Below are 18018 nucleotides of genomic sequence, written 5' to 3'. Positions count from 1 at the left end.
ACATGGTCAACACCCAGCACACATTGGCTCTTGCATAATAATTACTCCACAAATATTTATTTAGACTCTAATGTGGGCTGGCTGCAGGTTTCCTACCTCTGTTGACTAGAACTTAGGTGGCCTTCTTAAAAACATAATTTAAGGTAATGTGTGTTAATGGAGTCCAAAGCCTGTGAGAATTTTCATGGGTGAGAATTCAGGGTCAGTGAGATTCTGACCCTGGGGATCAACCAGTTTATTTTCCTCCTTTCAAAGGTTGGGGGCAGGTAGCTTTTCCAAAATCATGCTATGGGTTAGAAACAGAGCACAGAGAAAAATCATGGATACTTAGCTTCTTAGGCCTTTCTTTCCCACTCTGCCAGACGCCCATGTGTATCAGTCAGTACGGACAAGACTATGCTGCAGAAACAAATCCAGATTAGCAGTGGCAAAACACTATAATATTGTATTACTTTTTTATATCAGAGTCTAGTGTAGTTGGTCTTGGTAGTAGGCTGTGACCATCTTGTCACTCAGGAACCCAGGTTCCTTCCATCACAGGACACTATCATTTTTGAGACATGGCCTACACATGTCAAAGAAGGCAAGAGAAGGGAAGAGAGTATAATGTGAAGGATGTTTTATAGCCTTGCCTGGAAATGGCTTGTATCACTTTCATCCACATTTCTTCAATCAGAAATCAGTCAGGTGGTCCCACCTAGATATAAGGGGTGCCCAGAAATTTAATCTTGCTGTTTACCTAGGAGGAAAACAGAATTGTTTGGTGAACACATAGCATTGTTCCTGCCATATCATGTGCCTTACATTTCTTGCCACATTTTCAAAGGCTGATCCCAATCTCTTCTGAGATTTCTGTTTCATAATTTCCAGCGATTTGTGGAGCCTTTCACAGATGCCCTCCTCTATAGGGTAGAGAGGGGTTTTAAGAATGGGCCTTCTGGGAAGAATTTGGAAGGTTTGAGATTTCTGGACATGTAGTCATTACCTGGAGGTTACTGCTCAGAAAGAAAGAAATTGTCATATGTCATTGTAGGAAGAATTGGGGAAGGATTTATTCTTTTGTTTGTTTCTGAGAGTCAGGACTGGGATGCCCTGGGGTGTGTCATGAAGGGAGAGATAATCCCTCTGGATGTTTTATTGAAGGGTGTGCTTGAGTGGACTAGGAAGATCTGGGAAGAGAGCTGTGGATTGGAGTATGCGTGCCTTTGAGTTTAGTTCAGCACTGAGGTCTCACTAACCTATTCTCCATCTTCCTGTGCTCATGTTTTGTACGAATAATAATCAACAAATTAATGACAATGTTTACATATTGGGTATTTACTAGATGACCGGTCCTGTGCTAAATCACTTTCTCATCTCATTTAATCCTCACAACATCCTAGGAAATAGGCACTGTTATTATACCCATTTTACAGACGAGAAAACAGAAACTTAGGGATGAGTTTGCCTAAAATCATTACCACTGTCTGGTAAAATTTGAGCCCAGGCTGTCTGATTCTAGTGCCTGCTTCCTTAAGCATTATGCTCTGGAGCAGGGAGAAGGATCTCAAACTGCAGTGCCTGTAAGGGCCAAGCAGGTGGCATAAGTGAGGAAGCAGATGAATGAGAGTCCATACCTTATCCAAAATGGGCACTTGCCTCTTAGCTATAGTTTCCGGTGGCCATGAGAGCCCAGTGGGTCGGATCACCTGATTTTTTGGAGACAATCTAGAATTCCAGATTTGTTTGTGAAATGCTTCCAAATTGGCAATTAATTAATAAATGTTAAAAGTATATCAAGGGCCAGACTAAACATGTCTGCAGGCCAGAATTGGCCCATGGGCTACCAGTTTACAAGTTCTACTCTACTGCCTCCAGCAAAGAGCTAGATATGCCCCCTGTATGCCCTTTCCTGCTGGAGCATGAAGCTGAACAGAGCAAGACAGGGGCCAGCCGGGAGCCCTCCTGCTGCAGGGAGAGGAAGAGCAGAGACCCATGCTTGCCCGTCCTCCTTGTAGGGCCCTCACCACCCCCACATCCAACCATCCAGGTTGCCCCTCTCTCTGGCTCCTCTCCTCCCTGCAGGTAGCTGTCTGTATAGCACTGGCTGCAAACTTCTGCAGGTGTAAAATTATATATGCGAGAGTGTTGCCAAGTCAGAAATTCAGCCCAGGGAGGCTTAGTTCCCAAACAACTGAGGTAGTGTGAAGCCAGTTTTTTAAATCAAATTCAGTCATTTCTCTCCCGAATGCGTGTATGTGTTTTTAAACTTGTATGTAGTTATGTAACTGATGAGGATGAAGTGAAAAAGTCAGAAAATAAATCAGTAATGTCTCTGTTGTACAGGTTGGGGGGGGCGGGTAGCATGAAGGGGAAGCTCTGTGAGGGTGATCCACAGTGAAATGTGGCCACGTATGACCTAGTGGGGTGGTGATTTGATGGTTCTTGAACACATACTGTTTCCTCTCCTCTATCATGAAAGATGAATGGATGGCTGGGGAGAGAAAGCAAAGAAAGAAAGACACATATAAGCATAGGGCCATCTGAGCAGATTCTAAGAACTGCCCTTGGGCTTATCAAAGTACATCTTCCTTTGGCCAGATTTCCAGCTCTTAGATGGCTTTAGCTCTGCTGGTCACTTTAGCCATGAGAAAAGTCCTATTTCAGCCAGGCCACTTTTTCCAACATTTTGCGGGGGAGAGAGGGAAGGGTGCGTGAGTAATACATATTTATTGCAGAAAACATTGGCAGTCCTAAGAAGCAAAATGTAAAATATTTAAGGAAAAAAACAACAAAACTCTTCACCCCAGCATCCAGAGAACGCTAGTGTACATTTCTCTGAGTGTCTCCAAGGGACCTCACTTCATCCAAGGTGTCTGGGAGGAAGTGAGGGGAGTGTGATATGTGGTTTTGGCTCCCACAGAGCATCACAGTCCTTTGGGAGACGAGACAAACACACAGGAAACAGGCAGCACACACGAGGTGGAAGGAAATGTGATGAAAGGCCAAAATGGATTGTGCAGAGGCTAAATGATGCAGAAGTTCAGAAGTTCAGAGAAGGGAGAGTCAGTGTGGGATGGAGAGGCTGGGAAAGCTGCAGAGAAGAGGCTTGGGGGGGCCTTGCAAAGCCTGAAGAGAAGCCATATGTTTCCTGAGGTGGCCAAACCAAAGTACCACAAACTGAGTGGCTTAAATCAACAGAAACACATTCTGTCACACTTCTGGGGGCTAAGAGTCCAAAATCAAGGAATCGGTATGGCCGTGCTCACTCTGAAGTGTATAGCGGGGGGATCCTTCCTTGCCTCTTCCTAGCTTCTGGTCCTTGGTGGTCCTTGGCATCCACTGATGCAGTGGCTGCCTCACTCCAGCTCCTGCCTCTGGTGTTTGTTCCTGTCCTCCCTGTGTTTGTCCTGTTGTCTTGTGAAGACTCTAGGCATATTGGATTGGGGCCACCCTAATGGCTTCATTTGAAACTAACTCCATCTGCAAAGACCCTATTTCCAGATAAGGTCACATTTACAGGTATTGGCAGTTAGGACTTCAACATATCTTTTGAGTAGACATAGTGGTAGGATTTGGAGGGAGAAAGGATGTTGAGGGCTTTCGAGGCTAGCAGATAGCGGGGACGTATGTGTTGATAGAGTGCCTCACAGAGTCCCAGATCTGTAAGATGTTCAGTAAAGGTTTGTGGACTGAAAGAAGAAAGAATTAAACGTGACAGGCTGAGGATAGCCATGATGCCCACCTGGCTGCAGTGCTGCTGCACTGTGAGAGACATTGACATCTTGGGGACACAAATCTGGTTGTGGGGGTAGGTTTAATGTCAGGGGAAAGAGCCGAGGGCTGTTAAACCAGTTGCTTCCCTGCTTGACCTCTTCTGTGGTTCTGAGTGCTGAAAGCATGCAGGCTGCCCCATGGATGCTCCACAGCCTGGGTGCCCCCTGCCTCTGTGACCCCATTTGGTATCTGCTCCAGTCACTCCCATTCTGCTCCAGTCACCTGACCTTTCTGTTGCTTAGACCCTCCAAATGCTTGCTCTACTCAGGGCCGTTGTGATTCTGTTCCTGTATTTGGAAATATCTCCCTTCAGCCTCTCCCTTCACCTGGCTCCTCCTTTCCCTTCAGGTCTCAGGCCAAATGTCTCTACCAAAGAGAGGCCCCTCCCACCACCCTTGCTAGAGCCTTCACTTCCTCTCATGCTTACTTTCATTCTCTTAGCCTCACCCTGAAATGATTTTCGGATATTTATTTTTTGTAACCTGTAGTTCTGTCGTTTATTCGTGGTTGCCTGTGGCCCCCTGTGTTAGTTTTCTGTTGCTGTGTAACAGTCTTACCACAGACTTGGTCGCTTGAAACAACTCCTGTTTATCACCTTACAGTTCACCAGAGGCTTCTGCTTCAAGATCTCACAAAGCTGTTAGTTGGGGAATGTGGTCTCATCTGAAGGCTGAACTGGGATGGAACCACTTCTAAGCTCTTTATGTTGTTAGCAGAATTGCAGTCTGTTAGATTGAAGACTTCAGACTCTTGGTGGTTGTCCTCAGTTCCTCCTTGGTTCTTTTGTGGGGACTTCCCTTAGTTCCTTGTCATATGGGCCTCCCTAATATGGCCACTTGCTGATCACAGGTAATAAGAGTAAAGGTCCCCTAGCAAGATGGGCATTATACTTGTATGTAATATAATCACAGAAGTGACATCCTGTCACTTTGCCGTGTTATATTGGTGAGAAGCAAATAAGTAGGTCCTGCTTTGCTCAAGGAGAAGGGATTACATAAGGGTGCTAGTACTAGGAGACAGGGATCATGTAACCTACCCTATAGTCTATCTGCCATGATTACTAAGAGAATAAAGTTCCCAGAAGGGAACTATTTTTGTTGTTGTTCAACACACTATCCCTAGTCATAAGTACAGTACCAGGTCCAAAGTAGGTGTGTAATAAAGGCCTATTGTAGGAATAAAAGAAGGATGAAGGGAAGGACAGAAAGAGGGATCGAGGGATGGAGGAAGGAAGGAAGGAACAAATGGAGGGAAGAAGGAAGGAAAGATGGAGAGAAGGAATGTCCTGCTTTCTCCTGTAACATGCTTTAACAGCCCAACAAATCTGCTTGCAGTTATCCTCAGGTAATGCCTCTAGGCTTTTATACGTGCTCTTTCCTTTACCTAGAATCCTTTTCCTCCCTCTCACATAGTCCTATGCCAGCCAACCTGGCCATGGCCAACTCATCCTTGAAGTCTCGATTAAAACATTACCTTTTCCTGGAAGCTCTTCCTGACCCTTAAAACATGATTTTTCTATACTCTCCCATAAGCTTTTGTTTATACCTCTGGCACAGTATAGAACAGGAGTCTGTAAACTGTAGCTTCCAGACCAAACCTGGCCTTCAGCCTGTTTTGTAAATAAAGTTTTACTGGAGCACAGCCATACCCATTAGTTTGTGTATTGTCTATGGCTGCTTTCATGCTACACAACTGAGTTGAATAGTTGTGATAATAAATATGGCTGGAAAAACCTAAATTATTTACTATCTGGCCCTTTACAGACAGCGTGAATCAACACTTAGTGTAGACTGTTTAGCACAGCCTGTGGTAATTGATCCTATCTATTTTTCCTACTAAACTCTGAGTTGCTTAAGGTCAGAGACCATACCAGTCTTGTTTACACCTGCATCTCAACATTTAATATAGTAGCTGAAACTTAAGGGTTAAGACAGTTTATTGAATGAATGAATGAATGAATGATGTATCATATCAGTCAGAAAAAGAGAGCCGGTAGAAAAACTCAAATTAGAATTATTCCAGAAAGGTTGATTTATAAAGGGACTATTTCAGAAACTGGGTGTGGCTCAGGGAACCAGGACTAGAAGCAGTAGGGCTGTTACCGCCCCTGAGCCAGAAGAGATGAGAGGAGGCAAAATGTTCTGGAACCAGGAAGAGGTCAGTCATGAAGAGGAACCGTGACATTTGGTAGAGATAGTAGCTAACCTGGATGACCTCTCAGGGAGGGAAGCAGGAGAATAAATACACTGTCCTCACTCTGTTCCCTTCCTCTATCTGCTGCTCAACTCAAAGCGAAATAAGACACAAGAGCCAGCCCTATAATGTGGTCCAATCAGGTTAGTTTCCCAGGGTAGAGAGTGAATAATTGAAACTGAGGTCAGAGCCCCTCCACTAAGTTATTCTGGTTTGGTTGGAACCTGTTCTTTGCTAGTGGTAAACAAGGGGTCAGGCTGGACCACAAGACATCTTAATTCTGCCCCCCACCCTTACCACTTTCCTAATCCCCAGATTCGGCTTTGGGATCTGGAATGTGAATGCATCACACCGTCTGAAGGCTTGTTCAGAAGCTTGTTTTCCCTGTCCTCAGACACTCCACTTCTCTGTGATTCCTATCATGGCCCTTGCTGTCACCACCCCATCACAATGCACTTGCTTCCCATCTGCTCCAGGTCTTTTGAGCTCCTGTTCTCACAGCAGTCTCAAATCTTTGATTGTTCACTCTCCATGGAATCTAAACCACATCTCTTAACATCTAAATTTTGCATATTCTTACATTGTTCTCTAAGTAGCTTGCAAGTCTCAGTTCATCTCCTCAACGAGACTCTAAGCTGACGGCAAGGTCTAAGCCATATTTTTTAAGGCCACTTGGTTCTGGGCCCCCAAAACACAAGAGTTATAGATCACAAAATTATTAAGACTTTATACGTTATGTTGTCCAGTTTCCTACCCATCACAAGTACATCATGTCTGGCGTGAGTTAACTACTAATCTCTGCTTATATACTCCTGTAAGAGGGAATTAATTCATTGTGAGGTAACCCTTCCAAGTTCACCTTATACTGAGATCTTCTTTCCTGAAACCCAGAAAGCAGCACTCTGTAGATACTTGTTGTGCAGGGGCAGATGGTCTTATCTGAACTGATGGTATGTTCTCTAACTCCGTACATTGTACCATCACACAGAAACATCTTTTTTTGACACCAGTCCTAACTTCTACCTCTGCATCCTCTTCCAACAAGTTGTTGGCTGTGAGTGAAAAATTAACCACCCCAAATGCTGTTTAGAAAGTGTTTCCTCACACAGTTTATCTCTTGAGCCTTAGAGCTGGTGTTCTTGGTCATATTTTATAAAAGTCTCAACAACAATACCAACAACTGGGGTTCAACAGATTTAAGTGATGTTCCCAAATTCACACAGCTAAGAAGGAAGAGGGGACTCAAATCTACATCTTATGGGTTTGGTGTTGAAGCCCTTTTCTCCACACTATGCTATTTTACTGGAGGTTGTTTTTACTGCTTCCTCTTCCCAGATGTGCCATGGCAAAAAGAATGTTTTGCTGGAATGCCGCAGAATGAATCAAAAGAAGGATGTGAATATACATATGCCAAGTTAGGGACAGTAGTCTGCCCTAGAACATTTTTGTTTCATTTTTTCCAGTGTTGTTCTGAATTCCTTGCCCTCCCTACCCCACCCAAGGTGTCAAGCAGATGTGAAAATACCACAAAGCTGCGACTCATAGCATTGGTTTGTGATTCACTGATTGGGATGGGGGAAAATAATGCTGGAGATTACCATGGTGATGCCTGTTTATGGAGGCAATATGGTAGATGATGAGCATCATGGCAGAAACCAGACATGGGCAAAAACAGCAAGATAGCACTCCCCCCTGGAGTTTGCAGAGGGGCTCAGCACTCCCACTGGCCCAGACCTCACTGGAAGACAGAAGAGGAAATGGGCTCTGTTGGCTGGAGAGGGGAGCAGCCAAACCACCAGGAGTGCCCTTTGCTTTCTTCAAGATGGGATGGGAAATTCTACTCTGTACTGCTCTGTTCTATTTATTTATTCATTTATTCATTCATTCATTTTTCTTCCTGCCAGAAGTTCACCTGATGCAGTAAATGCTTAGACTCTAGATGTAGATGGACAGCATGATGTGATTTAAAACAAAACAAAACAAAACAAAACAAAAACACAAAAAACACTTGTCTTCTGCATCCAGAGAGCCCAAATTCACATCCTAGCCTTTGCCCCTTACTGGTTGTGTGACCTCATGGCAAGTTGCTCTGTTGGTAAAATCTAAGCTAGACTGGTGATGGAAGAGAGGATGCTTCAGCTTCCTCATGTGAAAAATGGGGTAATAATAGTACCTACCACATATGATTGCTGTCTGGGATAAGAGAGAATGAACATACAGTTTTTAGCACAGTGTCTGGTGCAGAGTTTGGGCCCCAAAACATCAGCTTTTGTTAATTCGTATCTTCAGTATTTTTATCTTGAAGGAAGATCGTAACACTTATGTTTCAGAAACTGTTGCAAAGAAAAAGGAAAAAAAAAGATGGAAAGTTCCTGACTCAAAGATACTGCATTTGTCCATGTAGACTGCTATAACGAATAGGCCCCAAATTTCAGAGGCTTAAGAATTATTTATTGAATATGTATTATGAATGTGAATTATTATTTATTGAATGAGTTTTATGTGGGTAAATGGAGAGACAGGGGAGGGAGGGTCTCTATTCTGTGAAGTCATTCAGGGACTCAGGTTCTTTCTGTCTGCCAGTCTTGGAGTCCTCCACTGGATTTACTGAATTCAGCCCAAGATGAAGGAAGAGAAAGAGCATGGAGGACTGAGCAAGAAGTGTTATGGGTCAGGCCTGAAGGCAGCACATATTGCCTCTGCCCACATAATAGTGAGAACTCAGTCACATGGTTGCACCTACCTGCCAGAGAAGCTGACAAATGTACACTATCTGTGTGTACCAGACAGGGAAAATGGTTCGGTGGACAGCTTGCCAGGCTCTGTTCAATGAATGGTACCCACTATTGTGATTACTAATAATACACCAGGGTGATTCTCATGGTGTCCTAAGGCCCACTTGGTGGGATGGACAACCTTAATTACACAGTCTTTACTCCTGAGAACCAGAGACGAGGGCCAATTCTCACTTCATTCCTAGGATGACAGGGTATCTTTGGCCCCTTGTGATCCATCCTTGACCATATGACAGGACTGAGGATCTCAAGAGTGGCAGTCAGGGGCAGAAAGGACATGCCTTTGAGAGTTATCTGAAGGGCATTCCATTGTTAATGGTAAATTAAATATTCAGAAAATGTCTTTCTCTTCCTTTCTCTTCCATATCTGTATTGTGCCAAATGACTCATTTCAGAACTTAATGGCTTAAGACACAGGACTCACTTTAGTATTCTTCCTCATAGTGTCTGTGGGCAGGAATTCAAGAGTACTTCAGCTAGGTGATCTGGCCCAGGATTTCTCATAAGTCCTACCCAGATGGTGGCTGGAGCTAAAATCTCAAAGGTGTTGCACTTACGTGCCTGACCTCCAGGCTGGAAAGAATCAAACAGCCAGGGTGGAACCACCAGGGCTCCTTCAGCACCTCTCTGTCTCTCTCTGTATTCTCTTTCTGGTCTTCTTACGTGGCCTTAACCAGTGGCGACTCTAGGTCTTCTGGTCTTCCAATGTGACAGCTGAGGACTCTCATGCAAGTGCTCTGAAAGAGAGCCAGGCAGTCACTTCTTACCTCTTTTAAGCCAGCCTCAGAAATTCCACATCATTCCTACCCCAGGCTTGTCTAAGCAGTCATGAGGCCCGCTCAGGTTCAAGGGAGAGGGACACAGACTGTACATGTCCATGGCAGGTTTGTCAAAGAAACAACTTGCAGACATGTTTTCCTGCCACCCCAAGTCCCTACCCCTCATCTAGAACCATAGTGGCTTCCCATCTCATGAGCAGGCTTGCAGCTGGTTTGGAACTCATGCTAGGTAGGCTAAGATATACTAATTCCCTCAAAGCCCAAAGCTGAAGGCTAAGAAATCTGGCTAAAGTTCCAGAGCAGCCTGGACTGGGCCGGGGGGGGGGGGGGGGGGAGGGGGGGGCTGGGGGAGTGATGGGCACATGAGGTACCGCAGCCTCTTCTCAGTGTCCATTTAATGAATTCTTATGTTCAGCCAAGCATGCTGGCAGTCTAGTTTGTGTTTCTTGCCATTCGAAGGTTGCAAGTAGGAGGGGCTGACATAGAGCATGGAGGCTCAGCGAAGTTAAGTAAAATACTGAAACTCACCCAGCTGGGAGTGGGGGGGATGGGGAAGAGATTTGAACCCTGACCTGTGCCACTTCAAAGCCCATGAACGTGTTCCCTGACCTCCTCCCTGGCAGTCAGAAGGATATGGAAATAGGTGTCATAGAAATGTGAGAGAGAGGCAGCGTGAGGGGCCTGCTGGTAGTGCCATCCTACCACTTATTGGTCACAAAATGCACCCCTCTTTCATCTGTAGGAAGATAGTCTCTTGGGGATCCCAGGATTCATCTGTAGGCACAGAGTTTGAGGTGCTGCAGGCAGCAGCTCTTGGTGCACTGAAATTTCAGAGTGGAAGTGGGGGGGTGCAGGTAAGAGGGATGCAGTTCAACTGATTACAGTAGCAGTAGCTGCCACGATTGAGTCTTTAACAAGTGCCAGATAAGCACTGGGATAAGCAGTGCGTACGTATCATCTCATTTGACCTTCCTAAAAGCTCTGGAGGTTGAGGTGATTACCCTCATTCTGTGGATGGAATAGCTGAGCCTCAGAGATGAAGTGAACTACCGGTAGGTCACTCACTAGGTGGCAGGGCAGGAAGTCAAACTCAGGGCTGCTTGCTTCTGAAGCTCCGCCTCCCAAACATGGACTATGTGCCTGGGGCAACCCTATGACCCGTCCCTGCTGAAATCCTCAATGTTTCAGCAGAGCACACTATGTGCCCCTTCACATAATAAATATTAATTGAAAATATTGGTGCGATAGCCACCAGCACAAGCTGCTAAGATATCATGCTGTGTCCTGGTAATTAAACCCTGAGATGCATTGTCATATCTGCAATTTTCAGTGTCCCCAAACATCAGTCCCAACTGAGACTGGAGGTGAGAAGAATACTTAGAGTGAGGATAAGCATGAGATTCCTGTCTATGTGCTCGTTTCTAACCCTCACACGAGCAACTTTCTTCATTTTCCTGTGTAATTCTTGCTCTTCCTTTTACCAGCACTCGACTACATCTGAAAAGACTGTATACTGCCTCACTCCATCACAGGCTGGCTAAGAAACAACTTGGTTGCTATTTTTGGTAGTGGAAAACTGGATGAGGAAGGGAGGTGGTTCCCAGGTGAGGTTACCCAAGGACTCACTTGATTTTTATTTTTGATATTATTTTCAATACTAGGAGAATAATCCCTCCTCATACCAAGTATGAGAATCTGAAGATTGTGTCTCCATTCCCTTTATGCAGCTGTAGAGCTCCCAAGTCCCTCTGAGGCATGACTGATGGATGGCAACTTTAGGACTTGGATAGGTAAACCAAAGAAATAGTGAGCGTGTGCGTGGGGATCTGTCATGGGGAAAATGGCTTCTTAGTTCCTGAATGTTCAGGAAGGAGCAAAGTCATTTTACAAATACCTTGTTGAGGGGTGCCTGGGTGGTTCCGTCAGTCAGGTGTCTGACTTTGGCTCAGTTCATGATCTCACGGTCATGAGTTTGAGCCCCACATTGGGCTCTGTGCTTATAGCTCAGAGCCTGGAGCCTGCTTTGGATTCTATGTCTCCCTCAGTCTCTGCCCCTCCCCCACTCACGCTCTGTCTCCATCTCTTTCTCTTTCAAAAGTAAATAAAATATTTTTAAAAAATCTTAAAAACAAAACAAAACAAAACAAATACCTTGTTGAAACTACAGTGTGGCCAAAACCTGAAAAGTTTCTCAAAAAGGCATAGTAGATAGGAATTAATCACTCAGTATCTATTATTAAGAATTGTAACATATTATTCCTGGTCTTACTTGTTTATTTATTTTTGCATCTAATCTTCTTAGATAATTTTAGTAAACATATAATATATATATATATTTTATATATATTTTATATATATATATTTTATATATATATATTTTATATATATATATAACTTGTTCATAAGTTCATTTTTGACTTTGATTTTCTCTAACCCTGGTGTCCTAAGACCCATGGTACCCTTTTTCGCCAACACAAATATCACCATGATGCTTTCAGTTCTTCCATGGCAAGTTCTTCTCTTTGGGACCATTTTTGCAGGAGCAATCCATGTAGCTGCCTTTACCTAATGTATGAGATTAGTAAAATTACCTCCACTCTCTGCCAGGCACATACTTTCTATATTGGGGTATGGAGTTAAATGAGATATTATCTTTGTCCTCAGGGACTTTACAAACTAGCTGGAAAATAAATAGTTACCTAGGTAGGTACCAAAGTCAGTCGAGATTCTTTTGTTTTCAAGTCGTAGAAAATTCAACTCAAACTGTTTAAAGATAATAGGGATATGGGATAGACGGGCTCGTGTGATTTTGAAATACAGAAGTATTTGGCTTCAGCATGGGCAGGTCCAGATACTCATAAGATAGCACCAGGAATCAGTCTCTCTTTATCTTTTGACTCTGGAAAACTCTCTCTTCATAGTGGCAAGTTGGCTTTTGGCAGTGCTGAACAGCTTGGAAACCTAGTGGGGAGAGAGCTGTTAGAAATTTGAGTCATGTACGCATTTCTGAAACAATTCCTGTGGTCAGAGGGAGTGAAGATGCTTACAAGCCTAGCCTGGAGCTGGGAAGAGGGGCAAGCCTCACTTATGTGACATGATCTGAGAGTTGGGGGAGGGGACTTCCAAAGAAAAGTTGTTACCCAAAGAAGGGGCAACAGAAGCCAGGAAGCTAAATATAACAGGGCTCTACTACATATATAATGGATGGCTTATTCCATACAGTATCCTTAAGTTGGTTGGGCATGCTCAGGGGATGACATTAATCATTGGAATTACCTTTTCCTTGACAAGCAGCATTCCTTCAAGACTGTCTGGGTTGAATAGACCATAAACGTAACCTGCAAAAATCTGACCTAGATCTGCTCTCCATTGCAGTGACCTGGACAGAAATAATATTACCAGGATTACCAAGATGGACTTCGCTGGACTCAAGAACCTCCGGGTCTTGTAAGTAACGCATGGCTCTCCAGTGCATTTCATTTTCAACTCTTAGGCCTTGTGAAAATGTTCTGCTGCCCTGACATCACACCGTATGCACTAGGTGACAGGACTTACCATTCTGCAGCAGAAAGCACTTCATTAGCGTACCCAGGTTTTCACAGGTATCTCATTCTGTGTCTCCATGCTGCTGGCTAGGCTAGACCGATGGAAGAAGTCAATTCCAGTGACAGGGAAAACAGAGGGCTATTCACAAATAAATCAAAAGGCCCAGCTTCTAGGATGACAGCAATGTCAGGTTGACTGACCATGCTACTCTTCCATAGAGATTATAATTTCTTCTCCAGCCTGTGCATTAAAAGAGCAATCAGAACAAAAGTTATTTATGTTGTTGCCTAATGGAGAGGAGGAGAGGAGGGAGGGGGAGAGTCAGACAGGGTCAGAGCCCTTGTTATACACCCACAGCTGTATAGACAGGTAGCAAAATTTGGGACGGGTATTGGTGCAAAAGGGGAGCAAGGATATCAGGTTTCCTTGCTAAATATTGAACACTTTAACCCATCCCTAAATCTGTCAGTGGTAAGAATGTGCCTAAAGGCTTGTCTATTGGCAAGTCTCGGACATTTAGAGGTATAGGAGAGGAGCAATTGGAGCCTCTTTCCTACTTTATTCAGAGGTTGATTTTGACCCATAAGTGTGGCTCCAGACCTGGAGCACCGTTTGGGCAATCTGGCCACTGCCTTGGTGTTTGTTGTGTTATGGAATTGTGGATGGCAAATGTCTACTAGAAGCAGCGGCTAAAGTCTTGGTATCTGAAGCCACCTCCTTTTTACCAATAGCCCTTTGTAATACAATGAATTTTGTGGTAGGGACAGGAAGCACCAGGTTCTGGTCCTGCATCAGAATTAACTGCCCATGGGATCTTAGGTGAATCACTGTACCTCTGTGGGCTTCAGTTTTCTTGTGTGTAAGATGAGGAATGGCTAGTATACTAGTTTGCTAAGGCTGCTGTAACAAAGTACCACACACTGGGTGGCTTAAACAACAAAACTTATCACCTCACAGTTTCTGAGGCCTGAAATCCAAAACCAAGGTGTCAGCGGGTTTGGTTTCCTTTTGAGGGCTGAGAGAGGGTGGGGATCTGATCTAGGCCCCCCTTCTAGCTTCTGGTGGCCTTGGGAATCCCTGGTTTCTAGATAATTGTCTTCTTGCTGAGTCTCTCACATTTTCTTCCTTCTATGCAGGTCTCTGGTTTACATTTTCTGTTTTTATAAGGACACCAGTCAGATTAGAGCCCACTCTAATAACCACAATTTCAACTTATTTACAATTTCAACTGAATTACCTCAGTGAGGACCTTATCTCCAAATAAGGTCACATTATGATAGCCTGGAGGTTAGGACATCAACATATGAATTTGGGGGGCATAAGTTCTTCTGACTCTTATAATTGTGCATTTAATGCTTTATGGTTTTAACATTTTCATGTAGTCTATTTATTCTCACTGCAACCTGTGGAATATTACTTGTGCTACGTTGTTTTCCTGATTGAGAAGTAGATAGTACTGGAGTGCCTGGGTGGCTCAGTCGGTTGAGCGTCCAACTTCCACTCAGGTCACGATCTCACGGTCGTTGAGTTTGAGCCCCATGTTGTGCTCTGAGCTGACAGCCCAGAGCCTGGAGCCTGTTTCGGATTCTGTCTCCCTCTCTCTGTGCCCCTGCCCCCATTCATGCTCTGTCTCTCTCTCTGTCTCAAAAATAAACATTAAAACAATTTTTTTAATTTAAAAAAAAAATTTAGAAAAGAGAAGTAGATAGTAGTAATGATGGTGATGACAACCAATGTATATATGGTACCTTTCACAGACCAAGCTCTGTGTTATGTGGTTATTAACTCCTCTCTGCCCAGGAGAAATAAGGGGCATAGTTGGTTTAGTTGTCCCAGCTTCACATGGCAGGTAACCATGTGGAAGAGAAATCAGAACCCTGAACATGTTCTTTCTGACCTCTGTGCAGAGCTGCTGTCCATTTACATTATAGAAATTTTAGAAAACCAAGAAGAAACAGCCTACCCATTTTGTAAATGCAGCCCTGATGTGCAAGTAAGTTGCTTATGTGAGTTTCCCTGAACACCAGTGTGTGGGGGCACTAGGATCTGAATGTCAGGCCTCCAGATAACAGATGTTTTCCCCTTGATGTGTTCTCCAGTCTGTGACATGTTCGCGCTCCTCTCACCATCCTCTGGGTGGGAGTGGTGGGGGATGGGGAGAGAAGGTGGAGGGCAGAAGGGGGAGACTCCACCCTCTGCCCAGTCTTTCTTTTGTCCTGAGGAGTCACATGTCTGTGAAATGACCAGCAGCTCTCACAAGATGTATGTGGGTCAGAACTGAGACTGGGACAGGTTGAGGGAATTCTATGGCTCAGTTTCAGGGTAATTTTATTGAAGAAATAGAGGTAGTAAACTCCTGATTCCAGGTCATTTGACAGCTTAAAGAACAAACATGTAACTTCTGTTTCCATTTCCGCCCCCTGTATCTGTTAGAGATTTCCTTTTATATAAGTCAGAAATTTTGCCTAATGTTTCATTTTCTAACCAAGTTAGCAAAGAAAACCCTTTGATTTTGTTACCATTACATCAGAAGACTAATAAAAATTCCAATTTCCATATCTGCTCTCTACAAATAAGAAAGTTTAAAATAATCACAAAAGATCGTATTAATATCTTCTGTATGGTCTACAGCATTTCTTTGACTCCAGTTTATCTTTTGTTTAATTGGCACGTTCTTCTTATTTTGATAACCAATGCCAAAACACTGCCCCTCCCCTGCTTTATAGACACTGTTAATATACTGTGTTTCATTACCTTCCTTATCAACTCAAAGACAATTCCATTCAAGTGGCCCTTTATTACTGTGAAAGAATCTGCTAGGTGGGATAGCTGAAATGCTTTCTAACACCAGTAAAATACCCAGACATTTAAACCATATTTTCCCTCACTCTATTCTTTTCAGCTGAGTAACCTAGACAACTATCTTTTTTGAAAAGCTTTCATCACACCTTAGCACATTCCCTATGTCTGTTTCTTATTTACAATTTATAGTGAAGCCAGAAAAGACTCAATAGTCCTGAATAATTTGAGTTTGCCACCTATTTCCATGCAGAACTGTTAATACAGTGCAGGTGAATGGGCAAAAACAGATAAAATGGAGATTAGGGAACTTTGGTCTCATCGAAAGGCAATTTTCCCCAAATAAAGTACATTCAAGAAGATATAAGAATTGCCCATAACAATCCTTTGTCCCACAGAGTGGGAGTAAGGAAGGATCTCTTCTGGTGGTATCAATTATATTCCCTTTCTTAGTAGTCTGTTGCAAGAACTCTGCTATGCCCACAATGTGGGAACCAGCTTTACCCCAAATGGGGTTAATAAAAGAGTTAAAATCCACCCAGCCATCATCACAAGGGGCGATTTCCGATTCTGATCCAGTGTTAAAACTAAAAAAATAACAGTGCCAAAAGAGCTGAAAATGAACACAGTCTGTGTGTCTTTAACTCAGAACAGACTCAAACCATGGGCAGCCTTCTGGTCTTCCAGCCTTTCCTGGATCCCTGACCTCCTGCATCTGGTCAGTAAAATGAGAGTGATATCAGTGGCATTAGCACATTCTCCTGAACTGCATCCCAGCCTAGAATTCTGGATGGAAGGTTCACAACGTCTGCATTCACTGATTCATTGATTCATCAAATGTTGATTATTCATTGAGCCTCTAAAAGTCAGGTACTAGGCTGGAATCTGATAGATCTAGGAATTAGATCTAGAAAGGAACCCTAGCTACCTTACCAGTCAGGATGCCAGCAGGAAAAAGATGGCACTCAGAGCTAAATAAAGAATTATTTACCAAAGTGTGGGCAAAGTTAAGAGAAACCAAGGAGACATGGTGCAGTTTCCTGGGTATAGTGACAACAAAGAGCCCCAGCAGCCCTCTGGGCCTCAAGGAGCAGTGGGAGGAAGTGGTTATCTAAGCCTACAAAGGTAGGAGCTACCTGATAATTGGACCTATGGTCTTAGGTAGAGGGACACAATCAACCTGAAATGACTTGGCAGGGAAGGAGGTGGCAATAAATCCCTCAGTCTCACTTTTGTCCTGCCCTCTCATCTCTTGCTGGTGACTTCCATTGGCTAAACCCAACTGGAAGCCGAAGTCAGAGAAGCTTCTTGAAGTGATAAAAGTTAGATTCCCAGAGCCTGAGCAAAGTGGAGAAGAGGAAGATATCTAACAAAGATATATTTGCATTTTTTTTACCCCCCTTTCTGAAAGAAGCAGAACTAAAAGATTCATCATAGGAGGTTGGAGTTAAACTCCTTCAGAAACCCGGTGAGAATATGACACTCGGTCCCCATCGTGTTGCTCCTTGTTATTATTGGGAAGTAATCACAACAAGCTCTGTGATGGATTGATTGATAGTAAAAACCCAGCTAAACAAACCCCCAGCCACTAATATTGAACTAGCTCCCTGGTTAGCAAGATGTGCTAGTGTGAGTCTGTTAGCATTCCAAGGCACTCCTTGCCATATGGCAAAATGGAGAGGGAGAGAAGGGAAGAAAAAGAACATTTATTAAGCCTCTAATTGTACTCCAGATCCTGGGCTAGATAATTTATACACTCGGTTCCATTTTTATTCAGACAAGGACTTATGTGATGTTTTATTTATTTATTTATTTATTTATTTATTTATTTATTTATTTATTTATTTTAATTTTACAAATGAAACAGAGTCCCTGAGAGGTTGACTAGATAGCCCAATGTCACACCATCAGCCGGTAAGAAAGCAGGAAAGGGATTTTACACCAGATTTGGCAAGCACACCAGACTGGGAGTTAGGGAGTCTACCCAGTATACAAATAATTTTTCCTTGGGTGAGTCTCTTAGCCTCCCTGCTCCATGGTGTCCATATCTGTTAAGTAAGGAGGGCCAGCCTCCAGAGACAGAGTAACATGAATGTACAGACTGAAGTAGGTGAGGACGGTGGAAGACTGAGGAACCTGTGTGCCTTGCC

At 43.6% G+C, this 18018-nt stretch overlaps 1 protein-coding gene across 1 annotated transcript in view; it reads left to right on the top strand.

The window, feature by feature from the left end:
- The window catches only part of SLIT3 (slit guidance ligand 3), a 593034-nt gene that overhangs the window by 32862 nt on the left and 542154 nt on the right, over window positions 1-18018 (top strand). Inside the window, exon 2 of the mRNA XM_019450253.2 lies at window positions 12899-12970. Within this exon, the coding sequence (XP_019305798.2) occupies window positions 12899-12970 (72 nt within the window). The remainder of the gene's footprint in view (window positions 1-12898; window positions 12971-18018) is intronic.

The sequence above is a fragment of the Panthera pardus genome, unplaced genomic scaffold (assembly GCF_024362965.1).
Source record: "Panthera pardus isolate Hobbes unplaced genomic scaffold, ASM2436296v1 HiC_scaffold_2, whole genome shotgun sequence".
NCBI lineage: Eukaryota > Metazoa > Chordata > Mammalia > Carnivora > Felidae > Panthera > Panthera pardus.
Note: the sequence above shows the minus strand (reverse complement) of the source record. Positions and strands in the feature narration are given on the sequence as shown.